Source organism: Ictalurus furcatus, chromosome 4, assembly GCF_023375685.1.
Source record: "Ictalurus furcatus strain D&B chromosome 4, Billie_1.0, whole genome shotgun sequence".
In the NCBI taxonomy this organism is placed as follows: Eukaryota; Metazoa; Chordata; class Actinopteri; order Siluriformes; family Ictaluridae; genus Ictalurus; species Ictalurus furcatus.
In genome coordinates, this window is record NC_071258.1 from 27,107,044 (window position 1) to 27,123,702 (window position 16,659).

A 16,659-nucleotide genomic window follows, 5' to 3' on the forward strand; every position below is an offset into this window, starting at 1 on the left:
GCAGAACTTGGCATTAGAGTCGGCTTGCTTATTAAGGGATTATCCTGATCAGTTTTGGGTATCAGCAGAAAGCTACCATCCATTTCAGATTGAAAGTGTCCCTATCCATTATGGCCTGTACCATTGGATGGACTGTAATATAACGTGTGATTTATGTCTCAAACTTCTCCTACTGTTTCTACTCACCAGGCAAAAACACACAACAGCAAGATAACTACTAGGCAATAATTCTTTAAGTTTGAGAGCCCGCACCAATTCGGTGAAAGAAAACACTGTAAAGAAAAAAATCTAAATTACCTACCAAACAAAAAAGGACTTTTTTTTTTGCTTTCTGTAAATGCAAACATGTGCATTAACCAATGTTCATACTATCAAGCTCCACAATGAGCAATATAAAAGCTTTAATGAACATTGTTATTAATTGGCAGAATTCAGAAGTATGTCTAACAAGCAAGTTTTAATAATTACACCTGGAGACTATTATTTACTTTTAGTCATGGACTGAATAAACATCAGTCAGTTTCATTTAAACAAATGTAAATTAATACATTTATTAACTTACTTTGTTACTTTAACATTACTTACGGTTTATTAACGCTGAAACGGTTTGGTAATGTTAACTAATGCAATAAATCCTAGTTAAGGGAACCTTAAAGTGACTTGTTGCCAGTTTAAACAAACATGCCAAATATCTGATCTGGATCGATATGTCTTAGTTGACGAAGTCTTGTGAGCAAACCCATCGAAACAGGAGCAGAGATGATGTGGCGGCACGTGGTACGAAGCTGTGCAAGAGGACGACAGCGTATATCCGACACAGAAAAACACATGCCGCTAAAATCGCCAATGGGTTAATACATATACACGGAGAATATTTAAAGAGAAAAATACACACGTACGAGATGAAACATCCCTCACTAAATATCCTAATTAAGATGTACGTTTGTGTCTGATGTGGTTTCTCTGCCTCTGTGTTTAGGGAGTATAGTTAGTGTGGGTGATCCAAAGAAGAAATACACACGCTTTGAGAAGATTGGCCAGGGGTGAGCCTTCTTTCACGTTTGCATCATCGACAGTAGCAAACTTTTACCAAACACCTTTTAAAACTCTCAACCCTTCTGTTTGTTCGTGATCTCAGGGCATCTGGAACGGTCTACACAGCAATAGACATCGCCACAGGACAAGAGGTAAAAGGAGAACCTCAAAGATGCTGTAGATGAAGAACAACGTGTCTTTCAGTAGCTATTGATGTGTGGGATTTCATCAAATGAAAGCAGGTTTTTACTCAAAGGCCACTCTTGGGCTGGAGGAGAGAATGAAAGCGCAAACGAGGGGGAGAAAGAGCGAGCGAGAGAGAGAGAGGCCTAATGGGCTGTGTGAATGCCTTAGTTTGTCTTTATTGTTTTTTTTTCTCTCCCTGGCTCTTTAACTGGGTGCTAAAAGTTTTCTTCTATCTCCTCTTTTAGGTGGCCATCAAGCAGATGAATTTGCAGCAGCAGCCCAAGAAGGAGCTCATCATCAATGAGATTTTGGTCATGAGGGAAAACAAGAATCCCAACATCGTTAATTACCTGGACAGGTACGATCATCATAGTATGAAGCACAGACAGCGTCCGGGTCTACTCGGAATTAGATTGGTTCATTAACACATACTTTATCGTAAAAAGCGAGTCAGAAGGACCAGGAATTCATCAGACCCAAAGGACATTTCAGATTAGTTATATTTTACGTTTATTTTCGATTCTTTTTTATATTTATTTTAAGGGTTATTTTTGTACATATGATGCAAAAATGTGCATTTTCGCTTGGCAGTATCACCTCTTTCTGATCAGTAGGCCAGAACTTTAACCACTGAGCCACCACTGCCCAAATACACGCTAAAGATGAAATAAAAAAGACGAAATCAAGAACAAATAAGATGAACGTATAAAAAAAAAAAAGAAAAAAATATACATAAACAATAACTAATCGTTTATTCAGAATTACACACTGTTACACACCATGTAAAAAAAATATATTGTTGTAAAATTAACCAATTTTTTTATTTCATAGTTTTTTGTTTTTTCAACATATGTAGAACGTGTATATCTACATATCTCTATCTATCTATCTGTCTAATATATATATATATATATATATATATATATATATATATATATATATATATATATATATATATATATATATTAGATATATAATGTGTAAATATTATATATGCAAATAATGTGTGATGATTTTCACATGGTGAAACCTGCTAGCCTCTCCCACAATTCCCTGTCAGTATAACACTGTTCTGGCAGGTCCATGGGGCTTTGGCTGTTTCTATAGATACCCCTGCAATCCTTGGGCTGTAATGTTGCCCATGGGAGTAGATGGATGGATTTTTCTGTCTTTATGGTGACCACTTCATCTCAGCACTAATGTATTGTCCCAGGTTGTCACTGTGTGGTTGCCATAGCTACTCGGTGTAATGCAGTGTGTTGCTGTCTGGTTGCCGTAGTTACCTGGTTGGCGACGAGTTGTGGGTGGTGATGGAGTATCTGGCCGGCGGCTCTCTGACCGACGTGGTGACAGAGACGTGCATGGACGAGGCGCAGATCGCCGCTGTGTGCCGGGAGGTGAGTGAAAGATGTTATAAGCCTGTTGGCTTTTTAAACCCAGTTTAAGTGTAAAGTGCAGTAGTGAACATGCTAGGATAAAGTATGGTCATAGTTTAAAAGAGCTAGTTTATACACTCATGTAAAGCAGTGTTTTTAGCCCAAGTAGACTATGGTTGTGTGTGTAGTCTGAGTGAACTACAGCATGTAGCTTAAGTGGACTACTGCAGTAGGTGCCTGAATACCAGAGAGAGAGAGAACACCAAAATAGCCTAAGGGCCTGGTGTAAAGTAGTATAGACAGCATAAAAAGATTAATGTAAAGTAGCGTAATGTTGTCCCAGACTACTAATGTTACCTGAGCTGTGTAGCATTAAGTAGTGAATGTAGCCAGTGGAAATAAGTATAAAGTACTGTATGTAGATTGAGTGGACTAGTGCAAAGGGGACTAGTATAAAACTAGCATACATGGTCTAAAGTAACAAAAATAAAGTGTAAAGTCATAAACAACCTGAAAGGACTTCTGTAAAGCGGTGTCCAAGTATTCCAAGTCTACTAGTTTAACCCAAGGGGCCTAGTTTAGTGTGCACAGCCCAAAAATGCTACTGTAAAGGGCAGTGGTAGCTCAGTGCTAAAGATGTTGGACTACTGATTGGAAGGCCGTGAGTTCAAATCCCAGCACCACCATTTTTCGTCACTGCAGGGCCCTTGAGCAAGGCCCTTAACCCTCAAATGCTCAGTTGTATAAATGAGAAAATGTCAGTCACTCTGCCAAATGCCATAAATGTAAAGTAGTGTAATGTAGTTCGAGTCTACTAGTGTTAGGACCCTAGGGGACCCCTACACTACTAGTGTAAAGTAGCATAGACATCCTGTAGCCACAAGTGTATCCCAAGGGGGCGCAGACATCCTGAAAAGATTCGTGTAAAGTAGAGAAATGGTTTCCGAGACTACTAGTGTTTCCCGATTTGTCTGTTGTAAAATAATTCAGACAGCTCAAAATGATTAACGTTGTCCAAGAGGAATAGCGTAAATTGATTTCAACCGCAAAGTACTGTAGCCTGAGTCTACTAGTTTAGCCAGAGGGCCCAAGTGTAAAGTAGTGCAGACTGCCTGAAAAGCTACTGTATGGTAATGTAATCTATTAGTGTAGCCCAAGGAGACTAGTGTAAGATAGTGTACATTGCCTGAGGAGGCTAGTATTAAGTAGTGGATGTAGCTGAAGGAAACTATCATGAGGTACCATTTGTAGCCTGAGTGGACTAGTGCAAAGGGGATTCCTGTAAACTGGCGTACATAGCCTAATGCAAGTAAATAATCTAAAGACAGATAAGACCATAAGGAAGCCTAAGGGACCTAGTAGTAGTAGTAAAGTAGTAGTAGTAGTAGTAGTAGTAGTAGTAGTATAGAGTGGCATAGATTGGAGTTGTCATATCTAGTGTCTGAACTGAGCTCTCTAGAACCCTACTGTACGTTTCAAGAAAAGTGAGAGGCTCTTTTTTTGGTAACCTATTAATATTAGTACACAATTGCAGCAGTTATTGAATACTTTGAAAATGTGATCATAACCTCTGATGAGACTTCATAAGATGCCAAGGACTATTACAGACTTCTTTCTCTTGACCTCTCATGTCTTTTATAGTTTATTTAAGATGTTCTTCTGTTGTGTGTGTGTGTGTGTGTGTGTGTGTGTGTGTGTGTGTGTGTGTGTGTGTGTAGTGTCTTCAAGCCCTGGAGTTCCTGCACTGCAACCAGGTGATCCACAGGGACATCAAGAGCGACAACATCCTACTGGGAATGGACGGCTCCGTCAAACTCAGTTAGTACCCCTAAACTTCTAGAACGTGTCTGAACACGTTAACGCGATTGTGTATTATGTCTGAAGACTTTTCCTTTGTAAACCTTTTGAAAGCTTCTTATTTAAGACAGCAGAAACGTCCTCTATCAGCTTGCTTCTAAAACGCACCCAGATATATGAGTGCTGATGTGAGCTTACACCAGCTGAGGGCAGAGTGGTCACTTTGTACTGACACAGAAAATGAGTATTGAGCCCTAGAGCACCACAGCACTGCAGAGTTTATCGCATTTTTCCTATTTGATGCTCATTCTTAAGCTGAGTTGCTTCGCCTACAAGTCTTGATACCCTGATAGTAAGGGCTAAGGAAACACTAGTACTCAAGCATCGTTGTATGTCATAAATGCCCACCTCTGACTGCTATGTTTTTGTGTGTTGTTTGGCAGCTGATTTTGGCTTCTGCGCCCAGATCACCCCCGAACAGAGTAAGCGAAGCACCATGGTCGGCACTCCGTACTGGATGGCCCCGGAGGTCGTAACCCGCAAGGCTTATGGACCCAAAGTAGACATCTGGTCCCTGGGCATCATGGCTATAGAGATGATTGAGGGAGAGCCTCCATACCTCAATGAGAATCCGCTGAGGGTAAAAGTGGATAATGAGTCATGAGGAGATTAATATATACAGTTGTGCCCAAAAGTTTGCATACCCCTTGCAGAATCTGCTAAATCGTAATACTGTTAACAAAATACGAGGGATCATAAAATCCCATGTTGTTTTTTATTTAGTCCTGTCCTGAATCAGCTACTTCACATAACAGATGTTTACATATAGTCCACAAGACAAGATTATAGCTGAATTTATAGAAATTACCCCGTTCAAAAGTTTACATATGCTTTATTCTTAATACTGCGTGGTGTTACCTGGATGATCCACGACTGTGTTTATGTTTTGTGAGAGTTGTTCATGAGTCCCTTGTTTGTCCTGAGCAGTTAAACTGCCCACTGTTCTTCAGAAAAATCCTCCAGGTCCTGCACATTCTTTGCTTTTCCAGCATCATCTGCATATTTGACCCCTTTCCAACAGTGACTATATGATTTTGGGATCCATCTTTTCACACTTAGGATAATCGAGGGACTTGTACACAACTATTACAAAAGGTACAATCATTCACCGATGCTCAAGAAGGCAACACGATACATTAAGAGCCAGCGGGGTGTAAACTTTTGAACAGGATGATCGGTGTAAATTGTTAGTATATTATTTAAAGATCTTTTTTAATTTTTTTTATTTAGTACTGTCCTTCAGACGCTAAATAAGATAGTTACATGTCTTCCAGAAGATAAAATACTAACAATTTACATCGATCCTGTTCAAAAGTTTACACCCCTATATGTAAACATCTGTTATGTGAAATAGCTTATTCAGGCCAGTAATAAATATATAAATAAATAAAAACATCATGGGATTTTTATGATCCCTCTTATTTTGTTAACACTATTAAGATTTAGCAGATTCTGCAAGGGGTATGTAAACTTTTGGGCACAACTGTACTGTAAATTGCAGCATAGTACTTACAGTGTGTGGCTTCATTTTCAGTAACAGCAGCTCTGACAATAGTTCTATTGAACGCATGCCTTCTAACATGTTTAATCATTAACACAGTGATGTCTCTGTGACGAGATGCTGATTTATCGTCTTGGAAGGAACCTGTTCCTTTAGGTTTTCCAACACAGGATACTCTTCATCTTGGAGGGCTTTGCATTTTGTGCTTTCTCAGTGGCATTATTTACTTAAAAAGAGAGCAAGAGAGGGAAAAAAAAGAGGATGGCGAGGGAACGATTGTTTATAGCTGCCTATAGCTGTTTATAGACGTGAGTGATGACGGGAACTAACTTGCTTCTCAGACGTTCCACAGCATTAAATGTAACAATAAACAGATAAAAAAAAAAAAAAATTTAAAGTGAGAAGTGACATTCTTTATTTAAAAAAATGAAAAACTTTGGCAAATCAGAGAAATAAAAGACTTTAGGATGTGTGTTTATAGGAAAATAATCAACTTCAGCTTCACTTCAAGGCTCTTCGCAGCACCCCGTTGTTGATTACTTTAATATAAAAGCACTCCCCATTCCTTTTTTTTTAATTCATTCCATATTATTCTAGTGATTAAAGTCATGAGAGCACTGCTGCTCGGCAACTGGAAAATATGAACACCAAGATGAACCTGCCTAATGGCCAAAGCTACTGAGTTAGTGCGCAGGTATTAAATCTCTTTTTAAGTACAAACCGTGTACAGGAACAGAAACAGTGGGAACAAGACAAATAAAAATGTGTTAGTAAATTAATAAGCTGTCAGAAAATCCATAGGAATGATTAATATACCATTTATTAGAAATCTCATGAAAAGGCAAATGCAATTTTTTTTTTATTTAACACAACAGATGGACAAAAAAAATGATCATGAGCTCTTCTCTTAGTTTCCAGATGTTCTTGCAGGAGACACGATGAACAAGTGATGGATGATAAATACTGCACCTAGCATTCACCTTAATAATCCACTGATTAGCTAATATCATATGCACTCTTGCTGAAATTGAACAAAATACACGAGTGTATTTGAAGGTAATGACAAACAGTGGAGTGTCTCGAGGCATACCGGTCCCCTCGATAATGTATTTCAGAATAAATTGCAAGCGCCCTGATTTTCTATGTATGTATGTATGCTTTAGGCTGCATGCCAGTTTTATTCATTTGATCATCAATGAGGGATCGTTTCATGGCAGCGTGCCATGATTAGGATTTATTTCACAGCTGAGTGAATGATCTCCATGCTGGGACTTCTATTTACCCCTTTAGGAATTGATGCAAATGAACAGGGTGATGTTTTCGTTGTAGGCGCTGTATCTCATTGCCACTAATGGAACTCCAGAGCTGCAGAACCCCGAGAAGCTGTCGTCTGTTTTCCGAGATTTCCTCAACCGCTGTTTAGAGATGGATGTGGAGAAAAGAGGTTCTGCCAAAGAGCTTCTACAGGTAGTACTTTGTGTGTATGTGTATGCATGGAGAGTGAAAGTTTGGACTCTTAGTCTTTCTGTACGAAATCTTTTTGTTAAAGGAGAGGATTTAGGGGAAAAAATGTATAGTCTACTAATGCGGTGTGTTATATAAAAGCACGCAGTGTCACGAGATCTCAGTTATATACATACATACATACATACATACATACATACATACATACATACATACAGTGAGGGAAAAAAGTATTTGATCCCCTGCTGATTTTGTATGTTTACCCACTGACAAAGAAATGATCAGTCTATAACTTTAATGGTAGATTTATTTGAACAGTGAGAGACAGAATAACAACAAAAAAATCCAGAAAAACGCACATCAAAAATGTTATAAATTGATTTGCATTTTAATGAGGGAAATAAGTATTTGACCCCTCTGCAAAACATGACTTAGTACTTGGTTTAAAAACCCTTGTTGGCAATCACAGAGGTCAGACGTTTCTTGTAGTTGTCCACCAGGTTTGCACACATCTCAGGAGGGATTTTGTCCCACTCCTCTTTGCAGATCTTCTCCAAATCATTAAGGTTTCGAGGCTGACGTTTGGCAACTCGAACCTTCAGCTCTCTCCACAGATTTTCTATGGGATTAAGGTCTGGAGACTGCCTAGGTCACTCCAGGACCTTAATGTGCTTCTTCTTGAGCCACTCCTTTGTTGCCTTGGCCATGTGTTTTGGGTCATTGTCATGCTGGAATGTCCATCCACGACCCATTTTCAATGCCCTGTCTGAGGGAAGGAGGTTTTCACCCAAGATTTGACGGTACATGGCCCCGTCCATCGTCCTTTTGATGCGGTGAAGTTGTCCTGTCCCCTTAGCAGAAAAAAACCCCAAAGCATAATGTTTCCACCTCCATGTTTGACGGTGGGGATGGTGTTCCAGGGGTCATAGGCAGCATTCCTCCTCCTCCAAACACGGCGAGTTGAGTTGATGCCAAAGAGCTCCATTTTGGTCTCATCTGACCTCAACGCTTTCACCCAGTTGTCCTCAGAATCATTCAGATGTTCATTGGCAAACTTCAGACAGGGATGTATATGTGTTTTCTTGAGCAGCGGACCTTGCGCGCGCTGCAGGATTTCAGTCCTTCACGGCGTAGTGTGTTACCAATTGTTTTCTTGGTGACTATGGTCCCAGCTGCCTTGAGATCATTGACAAGATCCTCCCGTGTAGTTCTGGGCTGATTCCTCACTGTTCTCATGATCAATGCAACTCCACGAGGTGAGATCTTGCATGGAGCCCCAGGCCGAGGGAGATTGACAGTTCTTTTGTGCTTCTTCCATTTGCGAATAATCGCACCAACTGTTGTCCCCTTCTCACCAAGCTGCTTGGCAATGGTCTTGTAGCCCATTCCAGACTTGTGTAGGTCTACAATCTTGTCCCTGACATCCTTGGAGAGCTCTTTGGTCTTGGCCATGGTGGAGAGTTTGGAATAGGACTGATTGATTGCTTCTGTGGACAGGTGTCTTTTATACAGGTAACAAACTGATATTAGGAGCACTCCCTTTAAGAGTGTGCTCCTAATCTCAGCTCGTTACCTGTATAAAAGACACCTGGGAGCCAGAAATCTTTCTGATTGAGAGGGGGTCAAATACTTTTTTCCCTCATTAAAATGCAAATTAATTTATAAAATTTTTGACATGCGTTTTTCTGGATTTTTTTGTTGTTATTCTGTCTCTCACTGTTCAAATACAACTACCATTAAAATTATAGACTGATCATTTCTTTGTCAGTGGGCAAACGTACAAAATCAGCAGGGGATCAAATACTTTTTTCCCTCACTGTACATACATATATATATATATATATATATATATATATATATATATATATATATATATATATATATATATATATAGTCAACAGAGTATGCACTGCTGAAGCATTGGCCCTAATGGCACCTTGGCATTCTTATTATTGTCATATTTTTGGTCAATATGTTTGCGTTACTTCCATGGACGACTATAGTGTGGGGAAAGAGAACCATTATGGAAGCCAAGTGGCTTCATGACACTTTATAGAATGAGACAGAATCAGCGATGTAAAATGTCTTAAGTTTATGTACGCCTTGCAGAAGATGCAAAATGTTCATCATTTAAATAAAATCAGAGTAATCATTAAAATAGCATTTTGTTTTATATTTAGTTCTGCCCTGAACAAGCTATTTTACATAACAGATGTTTACATATAGTCCACAAGACACAATAATGTCTGAATTTACAAAATGAACCAATTCAAAAGTTTACACACGCTTGATTCTTAATACTGCGTGGTGTTACCTGGATGATCAACGACTGTGTTTGTTTTGTGATGGTTGTTCATGAGTCCCTTGTTTTGTCCTGAGCAGTTAAACTGCCCATTGGTCTTCAGAAAAATCCTCCAGGTCCTGCACATGCTTTGCTTTCCCAGCATGAACAACCATCACAAAACATAAAAACAGCTCTCGGAAGACTCCTAGTTTACAAGTTGTAATTGCGAGTTCTTCATGGACGTGAACGCTTTTTACAAGTCGGAATCTCGTAATTAATTCACGACGTGGCGTGAAACGTATTTATTGTATGTAATACAATAACCAATGTATTTATTTTTGTTTGTTTATTTGCATTTCTTGCTTTTGTGTACTATATGAAAATGTATCCAACCTCTTTGCATGCAGACATAATACAAAAACAGCTTTAAATGTTAGCAAGAGATTGTATACAGATAGTAGATATGATCGATAGCAAGTGAATGAATAGCACGCATGGGGTTATTCACTGTGAGGAGAAAGAATGTTTTAAGTGTGTGATGTATGGCATGTGCCTTGGTTTCCTCTCCTCAGCATCAGTTCCTGAAAGTGGCCAAGCCTCTCTCCAGCCTGACGCCGCTGATCCTGGCAGCCAAAGAGGCGACCAAGAACAACCGCTAGCTCAGCACGGACGAGTGCAGTGCCATCTGTCTTCTCTGTTCTTCTACCCTAAACCCAACGGCACTCCTGTTATCTCTACCTGTCTTTAAAGTGGGTGGGGACCTGTAGAGTTTCTGATGTCAGGGACATGGAGTGTGTGCGTGCGTGCGTGTATGTGTGTGTGTGTCCCCGCTCACACACCTGACCAGAACGATGGCATCACTGTATATGAAGAATCCACTGGATGCAACAGTGGAGCCACGCTGTATATTTAACTAACAGGATCAGATCTGCAAGACTTCGTCTCGTCGATTCATTTGACTTTTACTTTTGCCCGTGTCTGTATGTTTGTTTGTGGTACTTTATGAATGGGATGAAGTGATTTAAATGGGTCTTCTTTTTTAAAAAAAAATCAGTTTTAAAAAAGAAAAAAAAATGATGTTTTGTATATCCTTATGCGTATGAAGGACAGAAATAGATTAGTGGACGTTGCAATATGAAATGCCGTAGGCTACTGCTCTACTGCGTCTCATCGACGAAAGTCAGTGACGCTGGTACGGACCCGGAGGGGTGGCTGCTGCACGTGCGAAAAGTAAACAACGAAAATAAAACCTCTTAATGAACGTTAAACACGGATGCTGTGCATGAAGAGCGCATCCTCATCCTTTTCTAGTCACTCACTTTCACTTCTGTTATTCTGTCCCTCTGCCCTTTAAAATCAGGATGTACATTTCTTATTGACAAAATTAAAACACACTGTAGCCACATGTGTTGTCATGAACACTGAGTTAATAGTGATGTTTAAAAAAAACAAAAAACAACAGACTTTTTTTATGTAGTGCTTATGTATCCTTTGGCCTTAAACTGTGACGCAGAGGGAAGACAACTTCATGAAGACGGTACAGCCTGCTGTCCCCTCAACCTTTTACTTTACGCTGATGAATGGAAGAACTTCTTTCTCTTGTGTTTTTGAGCCATAAACTCTGTTTATAAGGCGTTTTGATTAAAGATTAAAGATCTTATCTGAAGCAGAAGAAATAAACTGTACAAACGAATTGCTAACGTCAAGATCTGCTTGACTCGCTTGTTTTTATCCGTGCTCATACTCCGTATTCAAAAGGGCTTGTTTTTGTCTGTGGTAGAGGTGTGTGCAGGACTTTTTACTGAGAAAAATGTGTGCGATTATGTTTCGGATGACGTATGTCCTTGCACCACAAATCGTATGTTTTATCCTTAATATTTCCTCAGATTTTACCTCATTCTTTCCTATTTTGTTGCCAAATCCCAACTATAATGAACTATCCCTTATATAACAATCTGCGAGAGTGAGGGTTAACACATGCTTCTTTAGAGAAACATAAATAATTCATTACTTTATTTTTTATTTTTTATTTTCATGATGCATCACAAGGCAGCTGAACACACTTGGAAGATTTTACGAAAAGATTAAATAGCCTCTTTTGAATACACAAGCTCACAGAAGCCCCATGATTACTTACTGTCATTCTGATTGACTCACACGGCGTTTACAGCATTCATTCATTCATGTTCAGTGAATGGTAGACAGTCAGAAGGAAACAAGATGTTATGGACCTGATGGAGGACAAAAAAAATCGAGAGCGAAAGAAATTCTACAGGTTAATTCAAGAGCATAGTCACTTACAGATGTCAGTGCAAAAGCATTCCGCATTAAAAAAAACAAAAAAAACAATGCACAAAACCCCAAAACAATACGAGCCTATAGACCCCTGTCTTTAACTAACAATCTTCTTCAGCTCATTTGTTTCTGTGCATAGTTTGTGCTAAGCATTTTCTAACCTTTATTTTACAGTTTCTGACTGTTTGATTTAATTCCATTTTATTTGTACAGCACTTTTTACAATGGACATTGCCATAAAAGCAGCTTTACAGAAATATATAAACACAGGATACAGATTTTAAGTGTGTGAATTTATCCCTATTGAGCAAGCCGGTGGTGATGGTGGTGAGGGAAAAACCTTGAGAGGAACCAGACTCAGAAGGGAACCTGTCCTCATCTGGGTAACAAAGGATAGTGTGAAAGTAAAAGAAAGTTCATTATGGTTCTTACATGAAGTTTGTTTGTTGAACTAATCCACTGTTCACTAAAGGAGACAGTGCAAAACTGTATGTGGTAATTGCAGTCCTAAGGCCATCGCAGCAGCTGTAGTCCCAGCATCCACAGCGAGAATGTCCATGTGGAATTGAGGTCCAAAACCATTCCCATGGTACTTGAAGCGGTACCATCCTAAGCAATCTCCAGGCTGTAGCCTCCAGTTGATGAGAGCTCCATCCAGAGGTAGGGCATCAGATGGATCAGGCAGGTCCGGAGAGCAGACAAGGTCAGGATCACTGGCATCTCCATAAAATCATGTGTGGCTCGACAGAAGCCACACAGACGGTTGCCTGCAGATTTCTGGTTGGTGGATTGGCACTCCACCCAGAATTCCTCCCGACCCACTATCTCAGGGCCACGGCTGTTCCGAGAATGATAAACCACCCAAATAACATCAGTGGAGATTGCCAAGGGTTGCATATCAGATGGGCTACAGTCAGTCATTTCTGGACCTATAAGTGATCTACATCAGGGGTTCCCAAACTTTTCCAGGGCAAGGCCCCCCAAATGGCATTAACATTTGACCGAGGCCCCCCTTTTGCAGGATGTCTTTAAAACACATTAAAAATACAGACATCTGAATATAACCCCCTTCTTACGTTCATGTTTTGTCTGTTTAGCAATTAGAAAGTCAGGTATAGCAAATGTGATTTTAATATGTATTGTTACAAATAACATGTTATAGTAATGCGCATATATATATATATATATATATATATATATATATATATATATATATATATATATATATATATATATATATATATATATATATATATAGTGAGTAATTAGCCCGGGGAAGGGCGGCGTACAGACCCACAGGAGGCAGAAGAACGTTCACAAACGGTGGTTTATTGGTGCAAGGGTGAAGTGAGTGGGTTGTGAGGGGATGAGTGCGGGGCTTGTGGAGGCGTGACTGCCGGTGTAGCCTACTCGTGGCGGAGGCGGGATTCCCGAGACGGGGGCGCGGGTTTTCCCGGGCCGGCGTCCTCCGTAGGTGGGACTCTCACCACCCGGCGATCTCGTCCGCGCTTGCACCTTTTATGGAGAGAGAGAGAGAGAGAGATTAGCGTGGGGCGTGAGGTTACCGTCGTGCTCGGTGATTGCGAGTCGCTATGTCGCTGGAAAACACGCACGGAGTCCGTCTTGTCGCTACGTTATTCTCCTCTCTCGTACGGCCGGAAGCGCGCCCTTTTATCCTCCTCCGCCGTCGGCTGAGTGGTGGAATTTCTCCGTTGGGTCCGGCAATCGCTGGCCGGTGTCGCATCGGTCCCGCCCCGCCGCGGCCAGTCCTTCCGGCTGGCGGAATGTTTGGCACGAAGCTGCCCACGTCGTGCCGGTGCGGCAGTTGGAGAAGGAGCGATTTCCTTCTTGTGTGCGCCGGCTCTCTGCCCGTCGCGACAGTACCCCCCCCTCAGCTCCGAGCCTACTGCCGCTCGGTGGTGGGCCCAGAGGGTGTCTCGTCGTGAGAGCCCATCCGTGTTACCATGCTGGGCCCCCGCCCGGTGCTTAACCTGGAAGGAGAAGTCTTGTAAGGCGAGGAACCAGCGGGTTACCCGGGCGTTGGTGTCCTTCGCCTTGGCCATCCACTGCAGGGGGGCGTGGTCCGTTATGAGGACGAAGTGCCTGCCTGCCAGGTAGTATCTCAGCTCCTCGATGGCCCATTTTATCGCCAGTGCCTCCCGCTCGACCGCCGCATACTTCCTCTCGGCCGGGGACAGCTTCCGGCTGATGTAGAGGACCGGGTGTTCTTCCCCGTCGAAGGTCTGGGAGAGGACGGCGCCCAGCCCGGTCTCGGATGCATCAGTATGTACGGTGAACGGGAGGTCAAAGTCCGGGTTGCGGAGTACCGGCGCGCTGGTGAGGGCCCCTTTTAGGGCCTGGAAGGGTCTGGCTGGCCCTTCTTTGTAAGGTCTGAGAGGGGAGAGGCTACAGCAGAAAAATTAGGCACGAACCTGCGGTAGTAGCCCGCCAATCCCAAGAAGGCACGTACCTGCTTTTTCGATGTCGGACGCTGGTAGCCCTTCACAGCCTCGATCTTCTTTAGTTGGGGCTTCAGCATTCCCCGTCCGATGCGGTATCCCAGGTACTGGGCTTCCGTCAGCCCTAGGTGGCACTTCTTTGGGTTGGCGGTCAGGCCGGCCCCCCGGAGCGCTTTCAGGACCTCCCTGAGGTGGAACAGGTGGTCGGCCCAGGTGGCGGAGTGGATGACCACGTCGTCCAGGTAGGCCTCTGCAAACTGCCGGTGGGGCCGCAGGAGGATGTCCATTAGCCGCTGGAACGTGGTGGGCGCCCCGTGCAGCCCAAAGGGGAGAACCCGATACTGCCAGTGGCCGGTGGCCGTGCTAAAGGCCGTCTTGGGCCTTGCCTCCGGTGCGAGCGCCACTTGCCAGTAGCCTTTGGTGAGGTCCAGGGTCGATATGAATCGGGCTCTCCCCAGCCTCTCGACCAGGTCGTCCACTCTGGGGAGGGGGTAGCTGTCGAACTCTGACACCTGGTTCAGCCTCCGGAAGTCGTTGCATAGCCTCATGCTCCCATCCGGCTTCGGCACGACGACGATGGGGCTGGACCAGGGGCTGCTGGACTCCTCGATGACGTGGTCCCGCAGCATGCGACTGACTTCCTCCTCGATGGCCTGGCGCCGGGGCTCGGGGACACGGTAGGGCCTTTGTCTCACCACTACACCGGGAGGAGTCTTGATTTCATGCTGGACCAGCTGGGTCATCCCCGGAGTAGCCGAAAACACATCTGCGAACTGGTCGATCAGCTTGGTAAGCTCCTGTCTCTGGGCGGGGGTGAGGTCCTCCCCAAAGCCGACCAAGGTACCCTTGCCCCGGTCCGAGTCCTGAGCTGCGAACGCCGACACCACCGGGGCTGGTTCCACCCACTTTTTCAGCAGGTTTACATGGTATAGCTTCTCGTCCGTCCGCTTACCGGGCTGCTGCAGGTGGTAGTTGACCGGGCCCCGGCGCTCGAGGATGGTATATGGACCTTGCCACCGGGTGAGGAACTTGCAGGCGCTCCTGGGCACTAACAGGAGGACCCGGTCCCCCGGCTGGAATTCCCGGGGCTGTGCGGGGCGGTTGTATACCTTCTTCTGCTCCTCCTGCGCCGCGTGCATGTGCTCCCGGACGATGGGGCCCACCCTGTGAATCCTTGCTTGCATGTCCTGCACGTACTCGACGCCGGAGCGGAAGGGGGATGGTTGCTCCTCCCAGGCTTCGCGGGCCACGTCCAACAATCCCCGCGGGCGCCGCCCGAACAGGAGCTCGAAGGGCGTGAAGCCCGTGGACGCCTGGGGGCACTCCCGAACGGCAAAAAGTACGTAGGGGAGGAGGAGGTCCCAGTTCCTCCCCTCCTCGTCCACCACCCGGCGCAGCATTAGCTTGAGGGTCTGATTGAACCTCTTGACCAGCCCGTCGGTTTGGGGGTGGTAGACCGACGTCCGGAGGTGCTTCACCTGCAACAGACGACACAAATCCGCCATTAGCTTCGAGACAAAAGGCGTACCTTGGTCGGTCAGAACGTCTTTGGGGATCCCCACTCGACTGAAGAGGAGTACCAGCTCCCTGGCAATGTTTTGCGAGGTGGCCTTGCGGAGCGGCACCGCCTCGGGGTACCGCATGGCGTAGTCGACGAGGACCAGGATGTATTCATGGCCCCGGGCAGACTTGGGTAGGGGCCCCACGAGATCCATCCCCACTCGCTCAAACGGGACGCCGATAATGGGCAGGGGGATCAGGGGCGCCGGCGGGGGCCTCCGCGGGGCCGTGCGCTGGCACTGCGGGCACTGTTGGCAGAAGGCCTGGACCTCCGCGTCCATCCCGGGCCTCACGAAGCGGTCCCGCAGCTTCTCCAGGGTATTTCGGGCCCCCAGGTGGCCGCCGAGTGGATGGGTGTGGGCTAGGTGCAATAAGATGGCCGTCTTGGGTCGGGGCACCACCAGTAGGTCCACCTGCTCTCCGCGACGGCAGGCCCGTTGGTAGAGGAGCCCCCCTCGGACGAGGAAGTACGATGTGGGGAGCCTCAGGTCTGGACTCTGGTCGACCCCCTCTATCACCCATACCTGAGCCCAGCAGTGCTTCAGCCGGTCGTCCTCCTTCTGCTCCCGGCCGAACTTCCCCTCTCGGTTCACCTGGGGAAAGACAGACGACAGAGGGTTAGTAGTTTGGGGGGTCTTACCT

The 16,659-nt window shown here is 44.3% G+C and overlaps 1 protein-coding gene across 10 annotated transcripts in view; it reads left to right on the plus strand.

Annotated features, from left to right (window-relative positions):
- Positions 1 to 11,409, plus strand: part of pak1 (p21 protein (Cdc42/Rac)-activated kinase 1) — a 71,529-nt gene extending 60,120 nt beyond the window's left edge. For 5 of the 10 annotated variants that reach the window (XM_053623475.1, XM_053623471.1, XM_053623470.1 and 2 more), the window contains 8 exons: positions 980 to 1,043; positions 1,139 to 1,187; positions 1,467 to 1,579; positions 2,501 to 2,618; positions 4,316 to 4,415; positions 4,838 to 5,034; positions 7,285 to 7,422; positions 10,276 to 11,409. In XM_053623475.1, coding sequence (XP_053479450.1) covers positions 980 to 1,043; positions 1,139 to 1,187; positions 1,467 to 1,579; positions 2,501 to 2,618; positions 4,316 to 4,415; positions 4,838 to 5,034; positions 7,285 to 7,422; positions 10,276 to 10,362 — 866 coding nt within the window. In that variant the 3' untranslated portion in view covers positions 10,363 to 11,409. The other 5 variants (XR_008385770.1, XR_008385771.1, XR_008385773.1 and 2 more) reach the window with 5 other exon arrangements.
- The last annotated feature ends 5,250 nt before the right edge of the window (positions 11,410 to 16,659 follow it).